Source organism: Hyposmocoma kahamanoa, unplaced genomic scaffold, assembly GCF_003589595.1.
Source record: "Hyposmocoma kahamanoa isolate Upper Pololo Valley unplaced genomic scaffold, ASM358959v1 64, whole genome shotgun sequence".
Classification (NCBI taxonomy): Eukaryota; Metazoa; Arthropoda; class Insecta; order Lepidoptera; family Cosmopterigidae; genus Hyposmocoma; species Hyposmocoma kahamanoa.
This window is the reverse complement of record NW_020653852.1, coordinates 15,764,008-15,780,381: the sequence shown is the minus strand read 5'-3', so window position 1 is coordinate 15,780,381 and position 16,374 is coordinate 15,764,008. Positions and strand designations below refer to the sequence as shown.

Genomic DNA, 16,374 nt, shown 5'->3' with positions numbered 1-16,374 from the left:
AATGTTGTGGTTGTGGATAGGGTGAGGAAGGCGGCGGCGGAATCAAATATGATATTTTATAATTAACTGTTTAATCAGACACAAGATACTTATACAAAGCTGTACTAAACGGACCGGACACAACTTATGTACTTGAGAATGACCACAGACAACTTAGCATAGATAATATAATATAAAGTGTTCGAATACACCACACTCTCCCCTTACAAATTTAATCTATTTGGAGGACGGACTATTCTACTGGACTTCCTAACTGGAACTAGGGTTCTCGGTTGAGGCTCGGTAACAGGAGCGAGGACCTCTGAACTCTGTACAGAGCTTGGTACAGTACTACAACTAGGATTTTCTACATTAGGTTGAGACACATGGAATGGAATTACACTTGGAATAACTGGACAAGGACCATTCTTCTCCTGGGAGAAATATGGTTTACAACTTGGTACAGATTTTTTATCCAAACTACTAAACAAAGGTGCGAAACACAATTGATTTAAATGCGCCTTTTTCAGAACACCGTTTACAGAAATTAAATACATCATGGGACTTAAAATTCTTACAATAGTACCTTTTACTGGTTTATTTTGACCAAAACGAACTAAAATTAAGTCATTTTCACGAAAATGACCTGAATGTAATGACACATTTTTACTGTTATGAATAGGATTTAACATTGTAATTTTTGTTCTAGGTTTAAACATAAATAACATAGCATTAGGTGACTTTACATTTACAGTTGTTTCAGTATTTCTATAAGACATCAGAAAATTATACAGTTTTAACTCCAAATCTGATTTATTATTTTTACTATCTAACATAATTCTCTTAAGACCTTTTTTAACAATCTGTACATTCCTTTCAGCTAACCCATTGCTTTGGGGGTGATACGGTGGTGACTTACAAACTTTGATGTTATACTTTGTGCAAAAATCAATAAACAATGTAGAATCAAATGGTGGACCATTATCAGACACTAATTGACATGGTAACCCTACAAATGAGAAAATTGAAGTTAACTGTTTAATAACTTCTATAGCTGAGCAATTGCTCATCTTCCTTACATCAATCCATTTAGAATAACTATCACAATACATCAAAAAGTGTTCTTTTTCAAACTCAAAAAAATCAATATGAACTCTTTCGAACGGTTTGTTTGTTTGAGGCCATGGAATAGTTGTATTATCCGACTTAAAATTAACAGCTGCACATGACTCGCAGGATTTACATTTATTCTCAATATCAGTAGACATATTAGGCCACCAAAATGAAGATCTGGCCAGTAACTTAGTTCTTACAATTCCAGGATGTCCTTCATGCAATAAGTCTAACACTTTTGCTTGACATTTCGGAGGGACTATCACCCTTGAACCAAACAATAAGCAATCATCAACTACATTTATGTAAAAACGCATTCTAAAATACGGCAAAATTGCTGGATCGTTCATATAATTAGGCCATCCTACCTTAACATAATCTAATACTTTACTCAAAACACAATCTTTTGCAGTTTCACATGCTATATCAACATGAGACATGGGTAATTCTAATAAGACACTTTCATTAATATGACTTGAATTATCTATAACTATTTTATTAATTGGAAGCCTTGACAAGGCATCTGCATGGCATAGTAAGTCACTTTTTCTATGTTGAATATCATAATTATAACTTGACAATATTAATGCCCAATGTTGCAATCTGTGAGTTGCCAACGTTGGTACATTTTTACTAGGATGAAAAATATGACGAATTGGAGCATTATCAGTTATTAAGGTAAACTGTCTACCCCATAAATATTTATGAAACTTAGTCACAGCATAAATAATACCTAAGGCTTCTCTATCTAACTGTGAATAATTCTGTTGAACTTTAGTTAATGAACATGATGCAAATGCAATTGGTTTTTCCATCAATTTATTATTTCCTTTTTTAATGGCATGACATAATACTGCACCTAGACCCACTGGACTGGCATCTGTAAATAGTACTAATGGAAGTGAGGGATCATAATGAACCAATATATCACTATTCAATAATTTTTGTTTAGATAACTCAAATGATTGTTGATGTAAATCAGACCAATTCCACTTAACATTCTTTTCTATGAGTTCTCTCAATGGTTTGGTTAAAGTACTTAAATTTCCAATATAGTTATTATAAAAGTTCAACATTCCTAAGTATGAACGTAACTCTTTGACATTTTCAGGTTTTTTACATTTTACTATAGCCTCGACTAATGATTTACTCGGTTTCCTACCTTCCTTACAAATAACATGACCCAAATATTCGACAGACTCTGAGAACCATGTACATTTTCCCTCTTTCACTTTGACATTATATTTATCTAATCTTTCCAACACTTTTCTAACTGTATCTAAACAATCTTTCATATTGTTTCCTTTTATCAGAATATCATCTATATAACAACATGTATTTGGAATCCCTGACAGTATTTGATCCATAATCTTTTGAAAAATCGCTGGTGCTGATGCAATACCATATATGAGACGAGTAAATCTATATAATCCTTTATGTGTATTAATTGTTAGCAAAGGTTGACTACTTTCACTAACAATAAGTTGTTGGTACGCATCTGTCAAATCCAAAACTACAAAAACTGATCCACCTGACATAGTAGCAAACACATCCTCTGCTTTAGGCAATGGATAGATATCAATATTCAAATTAGGATTGACCGTTTTCTTGAAATCGACACATAACCTGTATGAACCATCATTTTTCTTTACTGGAACGATGGGTGAAGCCCATTCTGAATGATTTACTTTAAATATCTTACCATCTTTTTCCATTTTATCTAAGGACTCTGACACTATGTTGACAATATTATAAGGCAACTGGTACGGTTTCTGAAAAACCGGAGTATAATTATCTTTTAAGTTTAAGGTTGCTTGGAAATGCTTAATACTTGTATCTGACTCTTTATTAAAAACATTACTATATTGACACTTCAGTTGTTTAACTAAATTTGACACATTCGACTCTGACACATTGATATTTTTTGACATATTATGCAACTGACTCACTTTTACACTGGACTGATTAATATTTTCTTTACCAAACTGGCTGACATTATTTGACATGACACACTGAGAATCACCAACATTCCCTAATAATTTACTTCTCCAAGCAGGTAACAACTCATCTAACCAATCTCTTCCCAACAATGGAATAAACTCCCTACCCTGAGAACACACAATAACTGTTAGATCTGTACTTTTATTTTGGTAATGCACTTTGACATTTAATAGACCTGCTATTTCTATTTTCCCTGTTATACAATTTAACTTAATGTTTGTAGGTTGTAATTTGTGTTGATTAAAATATTTTAAATACAATGAGTAAGGAAACAAAGACACTGCTGCACCAGTATCTATTTCCATTTGTAACATGACATTTTCTACTTGCATTTTAACAATTTGTGACTCAGACTTTTTACTGTTAAACATTATTTGTGAAATAGTATTCATATTTAATTCCTGCAACATACACTCTACCTCCTCATCATCCACGACACCTTCCTTTACTATACAGTTGTGAATAAATCTATTCTTACACTTATATGATATGTGACCGACCTTTTTGCACTTGTAACACTGCCATTCCCTCGCAGGACACGTATGTGGGTTGTGGTTCCTTCCACACCTGTAACACTCTTCATTTACATAAACACTTGATGACTGACCTCTGTTATGGACATTCTGTCGCTGACTAAATTTACTGGAATATGCTGGACCTCTACTTTGTTGAACTGAGACTGGAACTTGCATTGGACTTCGGCTGATTCCATTTGGAACTCTAGACTTGACTGGAACATGACTTGATTGCACTGGGACTCGACTTGACTGATATTGACTCGACTTATACTGTTTTGACTGATATCCACTTTTACTATTCCTGTAGTTTACTTTGTTTACATTATTATGTCCATTACTTTCTTGTAATGATAACACTTGATTTTGAATTGTTTCTTCTTGTAAGCATATCTCTTTAGCTTTTTCATATGTTAAATTTTGTGTACTCAACAATTTCCTTCTTATGCTCTCCGAGCGTAAACCACATACTAACTGGTCTTTTAAGACATCATAAATTTGGACTTCTGTATATTTACATTTGCTAGCGATTTCTTGCAGGGCTATAATATAATCCGTGACAGACTCATTGTCGTTCTGCATGCGTCGATGAAAAATGTACCTATTTGTAGCTTCTAAACCTGGAGGCTCATGCTTTATTTCCAAAATTTGACACAACTCTTCTATTGACTTTTCTTTGGGCTTTCCTGGCAAGCACGTGCTATGGAGTATGCTATAATTTGCGGCTCCTATGTGGGTCAAGAACAATGACTTTTTTACGGACTCATCTTTTACTTTGTTTAGACTACAATACTCATCAAATAACTCCCTCCAGCAAATCCAACTCATGTTCTTATCGTACGGCGGCAAGACACCTATAAATGCACTGACTGCCATTTTGTTTTTCAATCTTTCACTAACGTGTTAATGCTGGTCTTTACGCTGAGTTTGCTCACCCTCTCGTCGCCAATATTGTCTATTCGCTTTCGCCTTGAAAAGGTCAAGTCGTAACGTTCAGGGAACAAGTCTGCCTGCAGAGAATTCCACTCCATACCCGTTCGCCATATAAATGTGGAAGTGAAACGTTTCGTGCGAATTCTTGGAATATCCAGAACATAGGGGTGGAACCCGAGCCTGCGCCTGGTCCCCCGGTGATGGAAAAGAGAAGGCGGAATGAATTGGTGGTAATTTCCTCGCACACTTGGTGATATATCCTGTAGAATACTGATAAGCAGGCAACTTTACGGCGGTGTTACGGCTTTGCAGCGTCGCCTCTACTAATTCTGAGTCACCTGTAAGCCACGCACTTGACACGCTTGTCGATTGAATCCAAGGTGGCCAGTGGGTATGCAGCAGAGCCATCCCATAGGTGGCAGCACTACCGCTAACCATTTAGATAAATTTCAAACTTGGTATTAGATCTACCACGAAGGATGCAAATACTGTTTACAATCAATGGACCGACAAATTAGATTACGAAGAGAAGAGAAAGATTACGTTTGTTACACCAGAAGGGAGTATGAGAAAAAACTTTCAGATATACTTTAGCAATGTGTTACGCCGCTACCGGCTTTTATCAGAATAAATCAATTTTATTGCAGATTATACGATGATTTACTTATTACCTATTATGAGGTCTACTAAATAATAATAAATATTATTCAAATGAATGTAAAATTTAAGGAGTCGCTTTAGAACATAGCCAAGGAACATATCGTCGGTGTTTTGTAGAAAGGACGTAAGCGACATTTTTCAGGGGATTACGTTTTTAAGAATTTTAAAATATTTACGTCATGTTTTAAATTAAATTTTAAAGCCAAAATTGAATTGCAAACCAAATGGCAAACCAAAATTGGATTTTAAAACAGGACGTAAATATTTTAAAACAGTCGTTATAACCTAAACCATGCCCCGGATATTTTTTTAAAATGTTGCTTACACAAACTTCTACAAAACACCGACCATATGGACTATGGCGCGCATAGTGATCACTTAATAAATAATTTTGTTTCTCATCAACAATCAGAAATGACTCCTAGACGTAATTTAAGTTACCTGCTGCTCATCCAAATGCCAAGCATGGTGTGCGTCCGGAGGAGGCCCAGCCGTAGGGTCCGGCGCTCCGCATATTCTGTTAATAGCCGACCGCGCCTGCAGCACCTCGTCAGCTAACCTTTGGGCCGTGGGAAGAACTTCCGTGTGGTGTTCCGCTATGAGGTACTGGACGAACTTTTGAAGTTGTTGCCTGTCCATTTGGAGGAGGGTTTCTGTAAAGAAAATTCTCGCGGTTATATTGAGCCATGAATGAAACGTTCTTGACGCAAGAGGTTTATTGTTGTACCAAGGGACGGGACGAATAAATGTGGTAAACTATACGCCTGTCCATAACAGTTGCAGTACCGCTCAGAGCCTTATATCAAACACTATCGAAAACTTAATTCAATAATGTAAAAGCGGTAACACACGGCATCTTTTAAAAGTGATGCCACACGCGATTTTAAGCAGCGATGCAAACGCGATATAAGCGCGCGACTGCATCGAGGCAAATGCGCGTGTGTAACGACTCTAAGCAATCACGTTAAGAGTGTAATGAGAACAAAATATTTGCATATCTAATGTTTGGCCGGACATAGTGTATTTTATTATATACTTATTTGTTGCATGCTAAATTCTATACAATCTATATTTTCACAAATAAATTAATTGTGAATAAAAGTTGCCTCTATGGCGGCTGTTAACATTTGAAAGCACAATCCTAAAAAATAATGATGGTTTTAATAAGTGACTTTGGTATTCTGAACAAAAGACGGCTTGAAACATGACCTGACTTCCTTTAGTTGACCTTATTTTGACATATGGCAACCCGGTGTCAATGTGACATTTACCTGATATAGGCACTCTGAGTCGCACGGAGTCAGCATTTCTGATGCGGTAGAGGGCCAGCGCTACCACGTGTTGGCACCAGAAGATGTCACGTGCCTCGCAACTGCACGTCACCCCCGTTATTTTGCATCTATGGACGAAAAGTTTACAAATATTGGAGCGGTTGATCAACTAACGCGAACAGACTGTACAACGTAATGCTCGTGTGCAGCTCGCGAGCCTTTCGCAAACAGGCGCATTTGCGGCGCATTCGCCAGATCTATAAGCACCCTAAAACTAAAATAATTTTCTTAAATAACAACACCACATGAGAAAGCATTTAAACAGCCAATCGATAAAAAAATTTAATCAACAAGGCCTTTACTTCCTCGTGTCCAATCTTCTCTTTTATGTAAGTTGACAAATTACTTTTTACAAAAGGTAACTGGTACACTGCCCTTTGCGTAAAACGGTCTTTCTTTGACGGTCTTAACAATAGGCTTATGGTTCAATGGAACCCTGTTTTTTTTTGCAAATCACAAAGTTGTTTATTTGAATTCGTCTCGTATAACGCCACGAAGCTTTTTATTTAAAAAAAAAAAACAAAAAAGGTAAATGACTATATAAATAACTAAAAAGATATAAACTTTTTTTGCTCCTAGCGAACTTAGAAGTGTTTTATCTGTGGGAAATTAAACACGCCAACTGTAAAGCGGGTATTTCAAACAGACTAATCACATAGCTCCATGACAATGGAAAAAAAAACACTTTTGCTTTATATACATTACAGTCAAGAGCACGTCAAGTGACACTTTGTACTTTGGATATCGCAAGCGGCATAGAGTTGGATTTAAATCTCAAGTGTCAAGCTTGACGTGCTCTTGACCCTGTACCTACAGGTTTCCTGACGGTATTTAGTGTAATGAATTATGACACAAAATCATGAGATATTATTACTTAGTTAAATTAGTTTTTGAATTTGGTTAGTAGACACATTCTTTGCGCAGTAACTCGTCTAAATACCACCTATCAATTTTAGCTAGTGCTGCGCTGCTATATTTCGGATTTAAAGATACATATTCATTTATATTATGGTCGTTAATACTCGGTACACATTTATTTGGTGCAAGAAATATGTAACCTCGCGTTTTGATACAAATTATAAAGCACCTGCAGATTGGCACAGGTTGAGCCGGAGTCATTCAGGAGGCTTATGATGTCGTGTCCCATGGTTGTTAACTTCAGATTGTTCATATTTGCTCATTTGAATGTGTAGTCATAAGGATAGGCTCACCTGTCAAAAGAAACTGTGACCCTGTATAACCTTTCTGGCTCGGAACATGGCGGGACTGCTGCCGGAGCGCGTACCACGCCGCTCAAATGGAAGCCTGCAACAAACGGAAATGTATTGTAATGTAATGTATTTATGTCATGCTTCATTTATTGTGTGAAGATTGCTATAATTTTTGTGAAGTTTTTACAATATTTCCAGTATTTTGCAACTCCCATAAAGGATATACTTTCTGTCTTTTTTCAGACTATTTGAGAGCGTTTTGCTTACGGTCGATTAAAAGAAATGTATTGTTTTTAAGAAAAAGTTTTTATTCCTCGTGTTAGTAGTTACTGGTATAGAAGAAAAAACTTTTTATTCTGACGCACTTTGAATTTTGAGTTTAGAATTTATTGATTTCTAAATCCATTCATTCCTAAAATAAGATAAAATGGCTTGCGTTTTCTATTAATTTTAATATTTTTACATTGACTGAAAGTTTGCTAATGCAGTACAAAATATAAAACTCGTAATAGAAAAATCTTCTCCAATTTTAATCTTTACAGGTACAGTCAAGAGCACATCAAGCTTGACACTTCGGACTTTGGACCGTTGTTATAGCAAGCGGCATAGAGTTTAATTTAAATTTTTAGTGTCAAGCTTGACGTGCTCTTGACCCCGTACGAGTTTTTATTTGTAATATTTATAAAATCCTTTGAAAATTGCCAATTCACAATTTCGTCAGATCACGTCGAAGTTCTTCTTGGGTAACAACGCTATTGAGTATTTATCAATGGCATTCTTTCGACACAGTTTGGGGGCAGTTTCACTTGCGTGCGTAGGTAAACGCAAGTAAGGTTGTTACCACATTGGAGCCTTGTATTTCTACTTACGTACAAACATGTTTGTTGCCCGTGCAGCTCTAAGTAGCAGAATAAATATTTGCGTTATCATAGCAAGAAGAAATTGGAGATTCGACCTCAGCTGTCGTTCATTTATACACATACCTACACCCATTAGGCATGGCACCCACTGACGAGATGTCTCGGCAGGGGATACTTCGGCATTCGCATGCATCGGTACAAATGCGCGGTTGCATCGCTACACTTGGGATTTATAGACGATTGTATCCATGCAATCGCGAGTTTGTATCGATGACAGAATTTTTATTACTGTTCGTCACCTAAATGTCCCTTACCGTCCCGTCAGTGGGCGCCGGGCCTTCCGAGCTAAATTTAAATTTAAGTTAGAATTTACTTGGAAGTAAAGTTTATATTGTATATCAATAATCTTTGTAATCTGCTTAGTAATGCCATATGTATGAATGTGTCACCCCAAGGACGAGGGCCTGGTGAATTGTAGTACAGTTAACCCTTCAACAAGCACCAGCTCCTTGCGTAATGTGTTTTACGATTACTAATAACGTTATGTACTTTTTTTATAATACTCAGTGACGGGACGAACAAGTCGTGCGCCTGGTAGAAAGCCACACGCCTGCCCATAACAGTTGCAGTGTTACTCAGAGCTTTAAATCATAAAGATCTGGGGGCACCGCCACTGCGCCCGTCACCCTGAGACATACGTTGACAAGTCTCATGTTCTTGTTACACCCTTACCCTTCACAACCGAACACAGTAATGTGATCATTACTGTTTGGCGGTAGATATAGGTAAGGTGGCAGTACTTCCCTGGACGCGTTCTTTTAAAGGAGGTCTACTGCTACTAAATTTATTATTTGTATTTTGTGGAGAAGTAAGCATTATTATTCTTATACATTGAAAACGTAAAGTACATATTTGTATTTGTAGATAAGGAAATGTCTTTTCGTGGATCTGTACCCAAGTTCCTGTCTTAAGTTCACGACATCCGTAGCAATTGAGTTTCGCTATGTTATTTACTTAATACTAAAGTTAAGAAATTTAATAAAGCGCTAAAATTAATTCTTAAGGTACGTAACTCGATTTGGTACGAGTTAAAACGTTGCAAGTCTGTTTCTTTCATGGTTTAAGTGTACGTTTGTGTCACGGTGTCAATCGAAGTGAACCACGGTTGGAATAAGTTTTTTTTAGTAGAGAAACGCAATGTTTTGATTTGTCAATCACGTTGTGTAACTTAATGTTGCTAAACATTTGTGTTTATAAAAAAAAATAAAGCATAAAACTGTTAAAACTTTCATTGTAAATGTTGGCAAGGTTTCGACCGTTGCTCTATTGTGGTTTTTAAACTTATTTGCTTTATAGACAACACGAATTATGATGTCAAAAGTCATTGCTATAGCGCCACCTATTCAAGGTCCAAAATAAAGGCCAACCAGATTCTCGTGACGAAAGGTATAATATTGTAAATTGTACCTAGGAACTCTTGGTGTTGTTGTTATTTTTTTTATGTGTACTACGCTGCCCTGATAAGCCGAAAAGCGCTATCTGAATCGGAGTAAGTTTTGAGAAAATCCACTTTTTGTGAATTGTATTTTCGCACCTTCAAAAACAAATCTTTTGAAGATGTTAAAACATATTTATACGTTTTTTTGACTAATAGATTTATTGACAAATTGTCCATAAATGGTACCATTATACCTATTTTGTGAGATACCACTATTTTGATTATAAAGAAAGGTTTCAAAAATTGAGATATAAAATTAGTTCTTAGTGGTTGTTTAAATGTTTAAAGTTAGACAGCGCTATTTCTATTATACCATTAGATGCGAAATTATTATAACCGTTGAATGGTACAAAAAAACTAAAAGGGCGTATCTCAGAGATAGCGATTTTCGGCTTAGCACGGCAGTACGAAGTAATGAAATTTAAGTTCTTAGACTTTAGACTATTTTTTCGGGTCTGAATAGCGTCGTCGGTGTTTTGTAGTAAGGGCGGGCGTATGTGACATTTAGAAAAAAACAATCAGGGGAGCATGCTTTAGGTTTTAACGACTGTTTTAAATTGTTAACGTCCTGTTTTTAAATTCAATTTTGGTTTTAAAATTCAATTTAAAACCTAACCAGATGTATATATTTTAAACAGTCATGTAAACCTAAAATATGCTTTCACGAAAAAACAAATCCAAATGTTGCTTACGGCAAAACACCGACTATAAAAACAGTACATAATAGAATCAAAACTGTTTGTGTATGTGTTTTAGATTTCACGAAAGAGTGGATTCGTGGCCTTTTAAATTATTTAAGACGAAATCATACGAATTGTTGAGGGATAAAGTATAAATATCATAATACATACATACGTATATTTCACGCCTTTTTCCCATCGGGCTAGGCAGAGACAATAGGCTTCCACTTGCTACGGTCCTGGCACACATCTTTCGCCTCAGCAACACGCATCAGTGCTTTCATGCACGTTCGTCGGTTAAGGGTACTCTTGACCTGGCCCTTCTTTAGGATGGCCTCAATTTGGTCATTGTAAGTTCGCCTTGGTCGGCCCTTGCCATTTTGCCCGCTCACACTCGCCTTATAAATCTGTTTCGTCAATCTTCTTTCATTCATTCTCTCCACATGTCCGAACCATCTAAGTATCCTTTTCTCTACTCGCCTTATAAATCTGTTTCGTCCATTCGACGGTTTCGTCAATCTTCTTTCATTCATTCTCTCCACATGTCCGAACCATCTAAGCATCCCTTTCTCTACTCGCCTTATAAATCTGTTTCGTCAGTGTTCTTTCATTCATTCTCTCAACATGTCCGAACCATCTAAGCATCCCTTTCTCTACGCGCCTTATAAATCTGTTTCGTCAATCTTCTTTCATTCATTCTCTCTACATGTCCGAACAATCTAACTATCCCTTTCTCTGCTCGCCCTATAAATCTGTTTCGTCAATCTTCTTTCATTCATTCTCTCTACATGTCATTACATCTTATCTTATCACACTGTTCCGTAATTTATCTATCAGAGTCACTCCAGCCATACTTCTCAAAGCTCTCATTTCTATTGCATTTATTCTACTTTCATTCTTCTTCTGCCAAACCCAACCACTACCATACATAAGTAAATAATTTAATTAAATAAGTATTAAGGATTTTTTCAATCGGTATTATTATATATATTATTATGCTATTAATAATATACATATAATTACTGTCATACCGATTATATATAATTTAATATGATAATGTGATGGTCAATTTTTTGCATGCCTGTCTTATTTTCTAGCGAAACATGTTTGTGCCTACTTTACTATTTGTTACCTTGATCGTCATGTTTCTAGCAAAAACTGAATCTAAAATCGAAATGTATTCGTTATTCAAACCAACCAGATCCGTTTCGGGTTCTTTACGGTCCCAAGTCTGCTAATGTTCAGTGGTGTGCCGAAAGAGTGTCAATGGCAGGATTATGCACGTTTGGTTCAGTCTTGTCAGTGGCAAGCCAATAGCGGTCTTAATACAGACACTTTATCGCGCGTGATACGCGTTGTATAAAAACGAACACGAGCAATCGCGAAAGAACGTTAGCTTAAAAAAATTCAAACAGGTAATCGAGCACGATTGCGCGTGGAAAAAGGCAAAGCCTTTCCCGCGCAAAATCCTGTACTCTCCTGTAGGGCTAGCACGATTGCTACGCGAGAATAGCAGTATCTCGCACTTTATGTCGCTCTCGCGCAAGTCGCATCCTATTGACATTAGGCTGTCCACTAACTAAAACGCGGTTAAGTGACAAATGGTAAATATCCGGACAACAAACAAATATCCGTTTTAAATAGTAAAAGATGGAGTACAAAATTCCCTTTCAAAAATAGTAAAAATTAGTTATCGTGCTCGACTTATTGGAACTTACCCCAACCCTAACGATACATAGCTGAAATATCATTAAACAATTTCAATATTCTAAACTGAGTTATGGTATTTTAATTTAAAATTATTGTGTCATATCGGATGTGCTAGCCCTACTGATCACCCGCCAGAAAGTGACTGTGTAACGGGAGCTATTGAGCTACTTTTCAACAGTAATTGCAATTTTTTTGTATTCTGGCATAGTCCACTAATTACTAGACGTTTCTGTCGATTCCTTTTTACTTACAATTTAAGCGTTTATATCGATTAACGAGTTTTATTTTACAAAAAAAAACATTAATTTGAAGTCTCAATCGTTGATTAAACGAGATAAAAATTAAAATGTGCGTAGTAATTTCCTTGGTATTTTTAGTGAGGCAACATCGATTGTTAGTCATTGAACGAATGAATGCCATTACTGTCATTCCACTGACACTCAACTGCCATTGCAACTAGATTTTATCAGAATAAGAAATATTAACGTAATTGCAATATTATGGAATTACCTTTATGGAACGACCTGTGGTGGCAAAAAAATAGCAGAATTGGGACTCTCCACTAAACGCATCGCTATACAATAAACATGGCAGCACTATTTTTCAAGCTGACATTAGTAGTTGTCTTTAGTAGTAATTTCAGTACATAGTACTAAAAAAATCGACCTCAAAAGTTTCTGGAATTACATCTGTTTGCCAAGTTTTATTGAAATCGGGGTTATCTCAGAAGTCCGAATGACATTTTTTCAGATATAACGTTTGCTCGAATTTTCGTAATCTCGAAAGAAATTTTAAAAGGAAAATGTTTTTTTCTTTTAAACCTAACTTAACCTAACCTAACCGAACCTACTAGTGTCTTTGCGATAAACATTCAAGATATCCTGAAAGAACAACTGTTTCGTTATAATTCGGTTTTCGATGTAATGAAAATTCGAACAAACGTTATTTCGAATAAAAGAAATTTTCGAGTTTGTGATAGGTCACCCACCCTTAGAGGTGGAATATTTTCTTCAAAAGTAAATGGGACTACTACTGAGGTCTTTCCACCAAAAAAAGAATCATCAAAATCGGTTAACAAATGAGTTAGCGCACAACATACAAATAAAACAATAAAAAAATAGTCAAATTGAGAATCTTCTTCTTCTTTGGAGTCGGTTAATAAATCAGATTATACCGCCGGCAACGCATTTGCAACGTTAAAGATCTCTAGTCTATGGGCAAACGTCTTATTATTGTTGTGTATTTAAAATAAGATTGGACCATAATATACTGGTAGTAGGTTCAGAATAACGTACAAAATAAAGGCAATTCGAATGCGCTATGAAAATATTTATTATTTGACATTCATAAAGCTATTTTCATTGATTTTAAGTGCACACAGTGTTGGCTAGTTTGTAAATAGACCCGTGCTGGGCAAGCGGTTTACAAAATAACTGACGGTTATAGATTAACGGTGCAGTTAAAGATCGGTTAACGATATGTTGATGTTGATGTATCCTGTTGTTATTTTTGAGAGGTGAGACAAAAGTATGGTACCTTATCACAGATAGGGTCACCCCGTCGGGTTTGTGACAAATCTTTTTAACCGACTTCAAAAAAGAATACTCTATGGCTTTTTTTTTGTATGTTACGCAATAACTCACAATAATTTGTGAAGAGATTTTGATTATTATTCTTTTGTTTAAAGAGGGTCCATCAGAAGTGGTCCCATTTAAATTTGAAGAAAATATTCCACCACTAAGAGGGGATGAATCCGATTTTGCGCACTTTCCGGTAACCGATTTCAATAAAACTTGGCAAATAAGAGGTAATCCTGCGAGTTTTTGAGGTCGGTTTTTTAGTACTTGTACTGAGATTATTTTATAAGCATTCGTCATCCGTATTTGAAGGCTTTTTTAGTGAAGGAATATAATTGGGTCCTACAATGAACTGAACTTATGTAAGTTGAAAGTAAAGGCATTTTAAAAGGTCATGGCTTTGACCGTAAAGTATTGGCTTAATTTTTAAAGAGCAAATCGTAAATTAATGTGTCCTGTTTTTGTCGTATAATGATCAGATTGTAGAGATATAATCTGATCCCATAAACAGATATCGGCCCTTACAACACGAATGGACGTTATTTAAAACATTGACGAACACAAATTATGTACAACGCAAATCGACGTGTGTTATTATTTTTCCCCCTAAAAATTGTAAGTTACATACAGTCGTTTATAAATGGGAATGGGAAATTTGTATTGCATTTTGTAGAATAATTGACTACCTACGTACTATGATGAACTAATTTCGGTCTTTAGACGTAAAAAAGTTCTCACGATCACCGAAGTGAAAATTGGTACTCAAGAGCGTTCAAAAACACAATCGCATCAGCTGCACCGCCTGCACCCCAGTTCAACGGCAGTCGATTCAAGTTTCGAATAATTCGAATTAGCTCGCCAGGAGCGGAAGCCGCGAGTCAGTCGACTGTAATTCGTCAAGCTTCGAAATTCGAACGCCTGTTCTTGACGCAATTTTATGGTTTTTTTAGAGATTTTAATTTCGTCTTTGACGCGTGAAATAAGTGAGTAACACAACAAGCTTTTTGTTAGGTATATAAATGTGCATCACGTCTTTTATATCCTACCTACTTAACTTATTCATTTCGGTATGCTGTGTGACTGATTTCCATTATTATTTCCCGTTCTAATAACGCGTATCGAATTTTTTACAAAACAATTTAAAATTGATTTGTGTAACTTATATTGAAATGTAATTGAAACCAATAGATTAGAGAACTAATGTATGGAATATTGAATTGTCAAATTATCTAACGACAAATATACCTAACATTCACGTAATTACGTAAACCTAAAATTATACACGAAAAAGGTGAACAATTAAAGATTATTCTCTGTAAACTAAATCGATCGAAAAACAAAATGGCCTGCATTGTTCGGCGCAAAAATGGGACGATTTTAAAAGGTATTGGTGCTGTAATGATTACTGCTTCTTCGGTGTTTTAGGTACTATAGTCATCAACGGAAGGTTGACAATAGAACGTTCATGTTACCTTTGATGGTCACGGCGACGAAAACTAGCTGGCACTCGAGAAAAAGATGCGCGGTTTTTTAAAGAAGAAAAAATTAAACATGGCGGTCGTTTGCACAGCTGTCTATGGTTAATGCAAAGATTTGTTATCGGCAATATTGAGTGCTATTCGAGTTTCGTTTTATTATGTATCCGGTGTTGATTGATTGTTTTTTCAGCTGTATTGCGAGGGAACACGACTTTATCGTATTTCGATACCTCCCTATAACGTAAGTACTCAATTTAAGTTAACTGAGTACACAACTGTGGGTGTAAAGATAATGAAAAAAATAAATTAATAATGACGTTATTGAAGAACTTTATTACAAAATATTAGTGAGTTGTAGAGATAAATTTGTACCTACTTACTTAGAATAATAACGCATAGAATGATAGTTTCATATCAAACGAACTGTCACAAGTGAGGCAAAAACCAAATTCATGTAGGCGTAAGCAACTTGTAACTACGCTCGTCGGCACGCACACAAATATACAAATAATGATGCCATGGAATAACATTTCCCTCAAAAGTGGGGAAATTGTATCTTGCTTAACTCATCATTAAGTTAAAGGTGCCTACAGATTTGCCCGACATTGTCGATCAGGTGCCTACAGATGTGCTCGATTTTGTCGATCGTTACAGTCGATCGACAATGTCGATCAGGTGCCTACAGATATGCTCGGTTTTGTCGATGAAAAACGAATATAGCACTTATTTGTAAATCCAAGATGGCGGACACGATTTTTCAAAATATGCTATATGGGTATCCTTTTCGAGGTATTTGGGGATGCTCATTACGAATATGGCACTCATTTC

General features: G+C 36.0%; 2 protein-coding genes across 2 annotated transcripts in view; both read right to left on the bottom strand.

The window, feature by feature from the left end:
* Positions 1-16,374, bottom strand: part of LOC113230617 (zinc finger SWIM domain-containing protein 4-like) — a 112,616-nt gene that overhangs the window by 34,981 nt on the left and 61,261 nt on the right. Inside the window, exons 2-4 of the mRNA XM_026464611.1 lie at positions 7,744-7,837; positions 6,473-6,600; positions 5,643-5,854 (exon numbers count right to left, since the gene is read on the bottom strand). Coding sequence (XP_026320396.1) covers positions 5,643-5,854; positions 6,473-6,600; positions 7,744-7,837 — 434 coding nt within the window. The remainder of the gene's footprint in view (positions 1-5,642; positions 5,855-6,472; positions 6,601-7,743; positions 7,838-16,374) is intronic.
* LOC113230618 (uncharacterized protein K02A2.6-like) lies at positions 112-2,957 on the bottom strand. The gene is made up of 2 exons (XM_026464613.1): positions 1,170-2,957; positions 112-372 (listed from the first exon to the last, which is right to left on the bottom strand). Exons 1-2 carry the CDS (start codon positions 2,805-2,807, stop codon positions 352-354), a joined length of 1,659 nt encoding a protein of 552 aa, XP_026320398.1. The 5' UTR covers positions 2,808-2,957; the 3' UTR covers positions 112-351.